The 13,424-nt window shown below is 37.6% G+C and overlaps 1 protein-coding gene across 1 annotated transcript in view; it reads left to right on the forward strand.

Annotated features, from left to right (window-relative positions):
• Positions 1–10,770: 10,770 nt before the first annotated feature.
• Positions 10,771–13,424, forward strand: part of LOC149782286 (cubilin-like) — a 78,858-nt gene continuing 76,204 nt past the window's right edge. The window contains exon 1 of the mRNA XM_089933664.1: positions 10,771–10,963. Within this exon, the coding sequence (XP_089789790.1) occupies positions 10,887–10,963 (77 nt within the window). The 5' untranslated portion in view covers positions 10,771–10,886. The remainder of the gene's footprint in view (positions 10,964–13,424) is intronic.

A 13,424-nucleotide genomic window follows, 5' to 3' on the forward strand; every position in this document is an offset into this window, starting at 1 on the left:
CGACGTCGTTTTTTTTTTACCAGGCGCTGACTACACCGGATCCAATGAGTGCAGAAAGTAATAATCAAGCAAAATAACGATTGGACAAAATGTCGGATTCGCCCCCCTGCTGCTTCATTTTTGATTTTTTTAGAATAAGGACCTACACTCACGCAATCACTCACACAAGTACATAATGGGTTAAATAGGGCCTTTGAGTTTTAATTGATCTTGGCAATTGAAATACTGTCTCTTTTCGAGAGAAGTGAGTGCCCATGAAAATGACCGTTGGGTATTGTTTAAGAAAAACAAACTCAGGAACGGCACGTAATCATCTTTAACTGTCTTAAGCCTTTGGCACAGCCAAGGCCGACGTCTAGAGTGGCCCCTGTCGATGATGAATTGGTAGAAATCACTAGAGGTGGTATCGCAGGTGTAATAACAGGGCAGGGTTGTTTGGCTGTCGATGGTATTTTTCTCTTGGGTCGTAATAAAGAAGTCTGATACATTTGTTTTAGACTCCTTAACTCGGCTAAAATGTCTAAGAGTACCGTTACCATTTGCATTTCCCTGTCCTCCTTCTCCCTTAGACCTTGTTTATTCTCTGCTGATTCTTCATGTCGTTTCCTTCTTGCCTCTTCTTTTCGCTGTTGCTGTTGAAGGAGACAATCTTGTCCTTGTTCTTTTTCCTGTTGTAAACATTTCTCTAATTCTTCTTTCTGTCTCTGTTTAAAATCATCGACGTGTGGTAAAGAAGGAGAAGGCGACGAAGATACTGGTACCGGAACACATTCTTGCAAAGAAGAAAGAAAATCGACTAAATCACAATTAAAATCGACATCTTCTGAAAGTAGAACCGTGTTGACTTTAGTAGCCGCAGCTATTCCATCGCTTCTCGTCTCCATGGCAGTGCACCCCAATTTCATCGTCTTCTTAGGTTCCGTCACGTTTGAAAACTGTGTCGCATGAATTGACTGTGCACAGACGCTAGCGCATCCATATAGGGAATGTAACGTCACAGATCACTCTTTTCGGATTGAAAGACCAACTCCTCGTTGTGACTGAATTTTGTAACACATGTTTGGATAGGTTAATAAATCCGTTTCGTCCCGCACTTCCACTATAAATAACCGTAGTTCAATGCATTCCCTTCACCTGTTCTCGTCACAAGAATTCCCATCATTTTTCAAAACTGCCATTGTAAAGCCTCTGATGAAGAAACCAACACTAGACCATGACGATTGAAAGAACTACCGCCCAGTTTCTAATCCCATTCATATAAAAAATCTTAGAAAAGGTTATTGTATCCCAGGTTGTATCTCATCTAAATTCAAACAGTCTTTTTAGCAACGTACAATCTGCATATCGCCTTTGCCACAGTACTGAATCTACTCTTCTAAAAGTAGTTAATGACATTCTCTCTGCTTTAATAGCGGAAAGATTACAGTCCTCACCCTCCTTGATTTGTCTGCAGCATTTGGCACAATAGACCATGATATATTACTTCACCGACTCCAGCATGTATTTAGCATTCATGATACAGCCTTACTGTGGTTCAAGTCCTACTTGGTCAACAGGACACAAATTGTATCTGCAAATGGAATACACTCCAGTCCAGTTGATCTATGTTGTGGTGTTCCACAGGGGTCTGTTCTTGGACTTGTTCTCTTTATTCTGTACACTCAATCGCTCTCAAGTGTCATAGATCATCATCCAGTTTCTCACCAATTGTACGCTGATGACACCGAAATATACAAATCTAGCCACCCAAATGAAGTTGATGCTACCATCCAAGGTGTAGAGAGGTGCATTTCTGATGTGAAATCATGGATGACATGTAACAAGCTGCAGACGAATGATGATAAAACTGAGGCCATTCTGATCAAAAGAAAAAGACTTTCTCATTCACATCCTTTACCTCAAACAATAAATATCAGCAACGCCAACATTAAATTCACACAATCAGTACGAAACCTAGGTGTTACTCTGGACAGTTCTCTTACATTGCACCAACATGTCATGAACATATGCAAGGCTGTATGTCTTGAGCTGAGACGCATCAGCTCAATTATGTCGACTGCAAGAACAAACTTAAAGACCTAATAATATTTCCTACCTGAAATATTCTTAGCATGTCTTTATTTTTTATATCTTTTAATGTTTATCTAATTTCATGGTGTTTGTTTTTGTAGGTGTTGTCTAATGTTGTAAAGCGCTTAGAGCTTCTAAAGATTAGGCGCTATACAAAGTCCTCATTATTATTATTATTATTATTATTATTATGTGGACAAACGTAGAATCCTCTACTCTCGTATCGTCGATGCTGTTCCGTACGGACCTACCCGTGTATGTCAGATCATCATGGACAATTATCATGATCACGGATACGAGCGTTTATAAAAGAAAAATTTATGTAGAGAGACAATGCTTTTTGAAGAGAATCATTCTCTACGGATCCGCAGTTAGAAGAAGTTTCAGGAATAGAAGAAAAGCTAATTGATGACCTCTATGTTAACGGAATGATGTTAACAAAACACGAAATGCCATTTTCAGGGCCACTAATATGCCTCGAAAAGATTTGCTTTCTTGTCTAAAAAACGTTTTAATCGGTTGTGTAGTTGTTTATATTGTATAAGTTGTATCTTATAGATATGTCTCGAACAGATTTGCTTTCTTGCCTAAAATATTTTTAGTTGTATAGTTGTTTGTGGCATATATGTTGTGTGTTATCTCTGTCTCTTTTCCGCCAGTCCTGTTCCCACCAAGCGTTCTATGTTTGTTTCCCGTTGTTTGTTTCCGATTAAGGTCAGTCCCTTGCTACATTGTTGGTAATCGTCAGTACCGTGACGTCACGTCCCTGTTCCATTCCTACTGTCCCGATGTTAATGGTAAGTCCCATTATCCCTAGACAGGTCCCTATACAGGTCCAATACCTTTTGACTGGATTTTCCCTTGTCCTTATAAATATTGTCCCTATACAGACCCAGGGGGTTCTGTAATATATTGTCCCATTGTCCCCTATCCCAGCATTTTTACTACTGTACAATACGAGGGAGACGTCAACTTAAATTACGGAGTTACAGTATTGCAATATAAGATAGAATAGAAATCTATGTTACAGATGTTCATCTCAAATGGCTTTAACGCTATACAACTAAAAGCTAGATATTAAGTCTTTACCTTGACCTTGAAGATGGAAACCCAATAGTCTTACACAACATATATCATAGTGTTAACGTATGAGAATGCAAAGTTTTGTCGATTAATCTAAAGTGGTTTAAATTTGCAGAGCAAATGGCACGAGTGATGGAAAATAGAAAATATGAAGCCACGATACTGATGTATGATAGTAACACCAATGTGATATGAAACATACATTCTAGTGAGGATATACGTGTACCAAGATTAATTCTTTACACACATGCGGTTATAAAGTTATAGAATGAAACGGCAAGATGATAATAAACTTCAAATACGCAGCTGCCTTCTAAATGACACATCTGGAATATTGGATATCTCAGGTTTTGATCATTATGAAGTTGTACACAAAACCTAGATGGAGTCTGAGAATCTCTGACAAAGTAATGCGGAATGAATCAAATTCAATGGCTATAATTATGTAAATGATATAATGGAAGAACGTTAAAGGTCTTACCAACGTAAAGGTTTGTGTCACATATATATATATATATATATATATATATATATATATATATATATATATATATATATATATATATATATATATATATATATATATATATATATATATATATATATATATATCTGTGTGTGTGTGTGTGTGTGTGTGTGTGAGTGTGTGTGTGAAAAAATTAAAAACTTGTATTATGGTCGAATAAACGTCTGTAAGGTTATGGTGTAGAACCGAAGCCTGTAGGATGGAACAATGGGCGTAACTAAAGTTAATGATGTTATCCATTAAAACTTGGTAATAAGTTGTGAAACCAATGCCAGAAGGACCTGCAGTGAGTATAACTCCCGTCCATGATACAGCACACTGCAAATCAAACTCATTGAAGGTCTTAGAAATATAATGTTGCATGCAGATTTGCATGATAATATCCAACAATCACTCGTAGCTTTATGCTGCAGAAACCAGAGAGAAGGGCCCATTATTCATCCAAATAATATAATAAAAAAGGCTGTAAATTAAATCATTTCAAGTTCAATGTAATATAAAGCTGCATATTAAAACGGTTCGAATCTAACTGTACAGTTATCGCATAGAAACCAAGTCGTTGGTGGACAGACAGACAGATAGTTTTGATTACTACATTACTCCAATGATATCATCAATCAGGGTCCAAAACAATATAAAAAGACGATACCCGAAATTGCAAATTTCTCCAGAGAAAATTTTATGACTAGAAAGGTATTTCGTGAGAGTGAAATCTTTATCAATAAAACCTCTATAGATTCAAACTGTGGAAAGACAAAAATGTAAAATACGCTAAAATGAAATAACTAGAGCAACTTTTATAACGCATCACTGGCACTCCACTTGCTATTATACATAATATGGATCTCAGGACAAATTGTATAATTGATTGTCTTAATATAAATCATAAGTGGATTTGGGATATTTAAGATTTTTACTTGATTATGTTGTTGTAGTTGTTGTTGTAGGGTTTAACGCTATTTTTCAGCACACGATAGGCTATACATGGCGGCCAGTATTATTGGTGGAGGAAGAACTCGGGAAATCCCCGGAAAGAACCACCGACCCTCAAGAAGCTACTGGTAAGCTTTCTCACATACCCACATTGGCCGAATCCGAGACTCGAACCTACGCAGACAGAGGTGAGATGGCAGTGATCCGTAACGGAGAGCGCTTTAGACCACTCGGCCACTCGGGGCCCCACTTGATTATGTATATGTGTGACCACCCACTCTAAAAGTGTAACCAATGCAAGTAAACAGCATAAAGTGACACTGGTGTTTGCAACATTCAATGGCTTTTTCTTTTGACATGTAAGAGGTGACCTTGCAAGGAATGTTGCCAAAAAAGGGACGCAACGGTGACATTTGCCATTGTAATAACATTTCCTCCTGACCGTGAACATGTAAGCATCATACATTATGACAAGATTTTTTGTTTAAACACAGATACAATGATTTTGGAACCCATTTCTTTTTTATTTACTCCTTGTGTCTGTGGGTTCTTTTTCTGTTTATGTGTCTGTCTTGTCCCGTAAATGTTTTACATGGATAAAGACTATATCTATTTCTGTACCTATATACTTTTATATATAGATATATATCTCTAGTTCTGTATTTTACTACAAATATTATATCTGTCACATGAGACACTTAATGGTATTTTTGACATTTGGTGGCGCTCTACAGTTTCGTATTGTGAATAGGGTTAGACGTTTAAAGAAAAATAATTTCCCCAGGATTCCTGACTGGTTATACTGGTTATTTAAAAAAAGACCTTGTATATCTTAGGTATTGTTAAATAACATTTGAATCCCTTTATTGGGGTGTATGATTGATAGAATTAATAGCATTATAGAGTCTACACCAGATGTGCATCTTTTAAACAATTGCAAGCACCACTTGGTCATTTTTGCTTCCAAAACTTCAGAGGTAAATTGTAATTATACAGCCGATAACACTTTTGCGTTTTTGTGTATTTGATGATTCGTGGAATGCCTTTCATAAGGCGGCATTGTCGAGTCTGGCAAAATTCATTTTCTCTATTTGGGACATTTATTTTGTTTTATACCTTAAGCAGTTAGATACATCTTTTGTCAATTCGTGCTTGTATAAAGCAATGTTATTCTTAAATCTACGTAAGAAGGATGTTATTTTAGTATACTGGGAATTTATTATTTATTCGCTCCTAGAATACATCAAGGTAAAGCCAAGAATGTTAGCTCATACATTCAACACATTATGTCTGTATGGGCAGTTTGTTGTATTACTGCCTACTTAGTTTGGGAGAGAGAGAGTGTCTAAAGAACAGGTGGGTTAAAGAATTAACGCATGCTAAAATGGACGCCATTAAGATATTAACATTAATAATCTGATGACGCGTATGGTAACATTTAGCCCCAGGCAATGCTAAATGTCTTGCAAGACTTCATCCCTGTACCTGCTTAAAGACTCAGTAGAGAGCAAAACAGTCAGGTCTAAAGGAGACAAACAAATATAGTATGATTCGACCTTGATATATAGGAATGGATATGAGCTTTTGAGAGTAATCATGTACTGAGAAGGCACATAATACACAGTCTTAGTAACAATACGCGAATAGTCTTCAACATTTTCGTTATGAGATTGAATACAATTGGATCGCCTTGAGTCACGTTTTTGAAATCACATAAATACAAAATATAAGTACCATTAATCTGTATGATGTTCGATTACAAATAGTGTCAAAGAACTAGATGTAGTCATTGTCATCACTCAGTTGTACATATATGCATAAATGTCCCATCTGCCTCCTAAAGACTCCACAAGCTGCAGGTGGATCGAAATTCAAAAACTGCAGTCCATATATACAATCAAGCCCCAGTCAGATCGAAAAGCAAATATTAAACTTAGCATCTCTATTATGTACTGATGAACCCGGCATGTTCTGTTGTCAAGGTAAAACATGATCCAGTATATATTTCCCGCATATAAATAACACTGGTCAACAGTGAAATCATTACTGACTTGAAAAGGCCCTAATCTGTAGTATTTTGGTGTGCCGAACACGAATATAACCGTGAAAAATTTGTATTGGCTCTCGTTTTGAAGATATTCATATACCTCATTTTCTATGTTTCACTGTGTAAATTTCTCCAGTAGGACTGCAGCAACATCCGGAGTAAGGATGTAACATTGCATAATACCATCATGCTCACATCATCCACAGTTGATTGCATCATTTTCTGATGCAATGCAATACTAATGCCATGCGGCTGCTGAAGTAAGTTGACGTCAGCAGTGTACTATACATGTGTAGGCCTATTATACTAATGCCAGGCGGCTGCTGAAGCTGACGTAAGCAGTGTACTATATAAAGCCCAATCAGATAGGTTCAGCATTTAAAATATTTTAGATGTTGTGCGAGACAGTTCAAGCTACTGTTACATAAAACTTATTATTTTATCCATTTACGTACAATAAAGAACAGTAATGCCTCGAAAGTGTGTTAATACCGCGGACAATTTTTGCTATATTTGTGGGGAAGTGACATTTGCCAACCAGAAGAAAAGTATCAATTCTCAAGTGAAGAAGGCATATCATCTTTACTTCGGATGCAAGGTTGGTGACCAAGACAAGCCTTGGGCTCCGCATATATGCTGTGCTACATGTACAACACAGCTTTCACAGTGGTTGAATTGCAAAAGGTCATCAATGCCGTTTGCAGTCCCAATGGTGTGGAGAGAGCCAAGCAACCACCTAAATGACTGTTACTTCTGCTTGGTTCCTCCTCTTTCCGGCGGAATAACGAAGCGAAAGAAGTCGAGAATAGTCTACCCAAACATTACGTCTGCATTGAGACCAGTTCCACATGGTGAGGGACTTCCTATTCCAGAACCTCCAGCAGAATATTCTCTTGATTCATCTGACGAAGACAAAGGTGAGTCGACCTGTTCTTCTCCTGGTCCATCAGCATGCAGTGATCCAGATTTTCACTGTGGTGCATCATCAACCCCACACAGAATAACACAGGAAGAACTAAATGACCTGATTCGTGATTTGGACTTATCAAAGAACAAGGCAGAATTGCTAGGATCAAGACTCCAACAATGGAATCTTCTAGAAGAAGATGTCACAATTACTGCATATCGAAAGCGCCACCAGCAATTGGAGCCTTTCTTCAGAAAGGAAAGTAATCTGATATTCTGTTCCGATATTGAGGGCCTCATGAATGCTTTAAAAATCACTCATGACCCACAAGAATGGAGACTATTTGTGGACTCTTCAAAACTGAGTCTCAAGGCTGTGCTTTTGCACAATGGAAACATTCTTCCATCTATTCCAGTAGCGTATGCTGTCCACATGAAAGAGACATACGATAACTTAAGGCAGCTACTGAATTCCATTGAGTATAACAAGTACAGCTGGCACCTCTGTGGTGATTTGAAGGTAGTTGCCCTTTTAATGGGACTGCAGCAAGGATATACAAAATACATGTGTTTCTTATGCGAGTGGGATAGCCGAGCAAGGGAAATGCACTACATGAGGAAGGAATGGACTCACAGGCAGAATGTAGCCATTGGAGAGAAGAATATCCAACACCCAGCTCTGGTTGAGGCTCAGAAAATCTTGCTACCACCCCTTCACATCAAACTAGGTTTGATGAAGAACTTCGTGAAAGCCATTGACCGGACTTTGCCAGCATTCCGATACCTGCATGAAAAATTCCCTCGACTCAGCGAAGCAAAGATTAAAGAGGGAGTTTTTGTGGGTCCTCAGATTCGAGAGCTTTTCAAAGATGACCGGTTCAACAACTTGCTGGAAGGTGACGCGAAACAAGCATGGAATGCTTTTCGCCTAGTTTCTACAAACTTCCTCGGAAATGTTAGGGCAGAAAACTATAAGGAACTAGTAGAAGACATGTTGATGAAGTATAAGAAACTTGGCTGCAATATGTCTCTAAAGATTCACTTCCTTCATTCCCATTTGGATTTCTTTCCTAGCAACTGTGGTATTGTTAGTGATGAACACGGCGAACGTTTTCATCAAGATATCGCAACAATGGAACAAAGATACCAGGGAAAATGGTCCACTACAATGCTGGCTGACTACTGCTGGACACTCCTCAGAGATGCTCCCGAACAGCTGTACAAGAGACAGGCGAAGAAATCTAAGATGTAGTCAATGACTTGATTTTTTATAGGTAGGCTATTACAGTTGACCTTTTACTATTGGAATGCATTTCGTTATGTAAACATTAATTTCTTGCAGATTACAAAAAAACTAGAGCCAATTTTGCAATTTGACTGTCATATTCGTGTTCAGCACATAAAAATTGATAAGAATTGACTAATTTTATTTCAGTAACATGACTTTTGTAAAAATTTGTTGTCCAGTGTAATACCTAGTTGATAATGTTTAGCTCTTTTCTTTTATTAATTATTAATGCTAATTGTAATTCTGTTGGTTGATTATCGTTTTGATTATTCAGATTTTTTGCATTTTCGATAAGTGTGCTCCGAGAGCTGGTTGCGTTAGACTCTTTTGTAAATATGCTATATATTCGGCAAGAGTGCTAGTAAAGAGAACCAACTGGCCGGTCCTGAAAATTTGATGTCCTCTACACCGGAAATGAAGAATACTTTGATTCATTATGGACTATGACATATAGATTTTCTTGAACCTACTATTAATTTGGCTCTCTCTCTCTCTCTCTCTCTCCACATTCTAACTTACAACTAGAAATTCTCCAGATAAGGTGACAGAATGGTCCGAATATGATGACTACACAAAGCAAACTAAAAACATAATCAGATTTGGTTTCCTGCCGGTCTATCGCCTTACCCAGTCAGAAGAGAGACAAAGGGTTGGACTAGAACAGCTCTAACTATAATCGGACTTAAACATTCATTTTCAGGGCCTGGTGGTCAGGTATTCAATTACGTTTTGAGCATAAGGAAACATTCTATAATTTAAATACCATCTTGATAGTTTTCATTTAAAAATGTATTTTGGTATCCAGTAAATGTATGTACCTTTTGAAAATTATCATACGTTTGGAAATATGCTATCCGCAAATTTGATGGTTCGGATATCCAGACTTTTGACATTCTGTAAAAGCATTGACATTGTTAAGTTCCACTAACAATGAATAGCTTGATAATATTAAATCGTTAAGTTGTTAAGTTCCACTAACAATGAATAGCTTGATAATATTAAATCGTTTGGCACATATAACAACCGTCACTGATCATACCCTAAATTATAACCACTCTTAAACAATATATGAACAGCTGCACATTTGTGTGTACACATACACTAACAGGATAAGATAACCCAAACCTTGTCTTCAAACATATTTTGAACATTAATAGATCAAATCTGTTGCCAGAAATAGTTATAGCAGCTGAAATTGCACAATTATATTTTCATACAATTTGATATAGGAAATAACTTAATATCTTATAAAAATTGCTTTTTCACAAGTGAAACTAAGTACACGTGTTGTTTATACAGTCTACAGTTTACTAACAGATGAATCTGATATTTGGTTAGATATTGGTTTTACGGTACCAATTGAACAAACACGGTTTAGGGAACTTTCGTGTCTACAAAACCCCTCTGTTCATATAAACACTGTTCTCCTCATAATCACTTCGTTCCCTATAAACCCAATCCCATGTTAAACCTAAAGACACATTTGACACATGATTAGCCATACTAGCCATTAGCTATAGTGGCACCTATTGAGGTTAATACCAACAATGTCATTGAGGTCAGCCACTTGTAATACTGTTACCTTTGTCCCCATAAACGTCTTTGTTCCTATAAACCCATTCCCATTTTAAACTTATTACCACCTATATGAATATGATTTGAAGCCCAAGTGTCATAACTATGCCCGGGTTCCCCCAAATTACTTCTTCTTAATGACAACTAGTGCTATTTTTGAATCCTGTGTATGAACTTTATCTTCTTGAACGTTGCGAGTTCTTTTCGTCTGTCTTGTTTCTAACATCTCAAGAATGTTATCTATAGTCAAACCTTAAAAGCGAACGCTCTTCCGTGTTGCTCATTTATTATAAACAAATTTACCTTAGCGTTCTGCCTTTTCGTCTTTCACACGTGCTAGAGTGTACATGATCAAGGTTTCTCCTAGTTGCAATCCATTGATTTTTAAAACCTGAAACCTGGAATGCTGCCATTAAAACCTGACTATAACCTTCAGATGTATTTCTGATGGACTTACAATGTGGACTAACGGGTTTGTTATTATCTGCTGTAGTCTTATATCACTACCAATATGCAGAAGTGAGGCTTGGAGTGGGTAAGTTGATAATATAAAGTAAGATAACTTTTGTATATACATGTCAGAAACATTCTGATTGACATGAATCCAGTCATGACATATTTCTGTGTTTAACATGCATCCAGTCATGACATATTTCTGTTTGGACTTATCATTAATTGCAACTCATTTTCTGTCTCAGAATTTTTTTTTACCTTTCATTGGTTTCTAACAGTTCGATGTATGTTCACTACGTTCGATATCAAACATTCCAAATGTCTAGATATTCTCTCTCTCTCTCTCTCTCTCTCTCAGATATGTCGTATGATACTATATGATGTTTCCTAGTATTTAACCTTGACTTACTAGGTGTTCGTCGTGAGCTTTAATGGGTCAAAGATGTGAATGTGTATGTAACTTTCACATATCAAATGTACAGGAGCAGCACACCATTCCTGTATTAATTTCAGAGTGAGAAACGGTACATACGAATTTCAGAAGTAAAATTTTCCACGGATGTACCATGTACTCAACCTCTGATTAAATGTTTGCATTAGCATTGGATGAAAATAAATAACATCCTGCCTTGAAACCATTTTCACAATGCTATGCATTTTAAGTCTGAATTTAATGTATTGAGAGAGCTAGACGAGTCATAAGTTTGTGTTTTTACACTTCATTATTGGACACTAAAAATAAATTCAAATACGTATAGGACCAGTCAGATTGATGTGCAAATAATAAAATGTCGGCTGTAACTGTTTTAGAGGTAAATAATTGTTGCAATGTATGCCAATATCAGTGCTAGGCAATAGATAAATTTAACATAAATACACAGATAACATTCGAGAAATTCAAAACACTAACAAATCTGTATATGTAAAATACCCACACAGCTATTTAAAGTTGGATTCAAATAATCGGACCAATCTGATTAAAGGTACAGTGAACAATTATTAACGATTACACATAAACCCTCACTAATATGTACAAACAGCACGGGAAAGTCGAAGGCACCATTTTAGATAAATCAATATTCACACCTACCGAGGGTAATCAACCCGATTTACTTCATGTTTTGATTGTTCAACAGACGTTCAGCTTAATAGCTTGCCAGATATTTCACTAATGCCGCTTAGAGATTGATTGCTAAAAGCTAACATCATATTGCGAATAGTAGTGAATAGGGGCACCCTACGTACAATGGGAATTAGCATTACAGACCCCCCTGGGCAAATCTACGTACAATGGGAATTAACATGGGAATAAATCGTGGGCCACTTTACGTACAAGGGGAATTTAACATGGGAATAGAGTTTGGGCTTGTTTAGGGACAAGGGGAATTGAATATGGGATTTTTTTTTTTTTAAAAAATTTAAATTTAAATTTAAATTTAGGCAATTGAAAAGTCATTCTCTTTTCGAGAAATATGCGTGGCCCTGAAAAGGGCCTTTGGGTTTATGTTAATGTATTCATTAACATAAAGGGCACCGCATTGGTCTTCTTCTTGTCCTTAGGCTGCGTCTCACTGTTGGCCCGTAAATCAGCACTCTTTTGAGGCAACCTTGTCTTTCTACGTAGATCCTACGTATCCACAGGCTGGTGTTTGTCCTGTGGACAACGGTCCACTTGGATCGGACATACATGAGCATGTCCGTCCTAAACATCATGGAAGACACAAGGGTGGATGACTCAACTGTGGTCCACATCTTGAAGCGACGAGAACAGGTGAATCAATGCAGTGAACTGCGCTTATTTATAGGTAGAGGCAGGATTGAAACGGATTGAGTTCATTCACCAATTCGAACACGCGTTACAAAATTCAGTCAGCCCGCATCCAATCCGAAGAGAGTAGTCTGTGACGTCACGTAGTCTATATAGATTCGCTAGCGCTTGTGTACAGTCAATCTATGCGACAGTGATTCAACATGACGGAAATTCAGAAAACGATCCATTGGGGTGCACCAGCAGGGGAGACTGCCCAAGGGAACCCGGACTTACTTTCAGAAGAGGTGAATTGGGATTTTGTGGATTTTCTCTCCTCGCAAGAATTTGTTCCGGAACCTTCGTTACCTTCTTCATTACCGCAAGTGGAGAATTTTAGACAGAGACAGAAAGAAGAATTGGAGAAATTTATACAACGACAAAAGGAAGCGGAACAAGCTTTTCTCCTACAGCAACAGCAGCAAGAAGAAGAGGTAAGAAAAAAACAACAGCAACAACAGCAAGAAGAAGTAGCAGCAAAGAAACAAGAGGGTGAAAATCAAACGGTCACGGTACTGTTGGACATTTTAGCGGAGTTAAGAAGTCTGAAACAAATGTATCAGACTTCTTTATCACGACCGAAGAGAATACGACCTTCCCGAGCTAAACACGTTAACCCTGTGACTAAGCCTACCGTACCACCCTTAGTGATTTCAACCCAAACATCATCAGCATTACGCAGTCCAGAAGTAGGCCTTGGCCGTGGCAAAGGCTTAAGGCAGTTAAAGTTGATTGC

The sequence above is a fragment of the Sinohyriopsis cumingii genome, chromosome 15, assembly GCF_028554795.1.
Source record: "Sinohyriopsis cumingii isolate HCF-2022 chromosome 15, ASM2855479v2, whole genome shotgun sequence".
NCBI lineage: Eukaryota > Metazoa > Mollusca > Bivalvia > Unionida > Unionidae > Sinohyriopsis > Sinohyriopsis cumingii.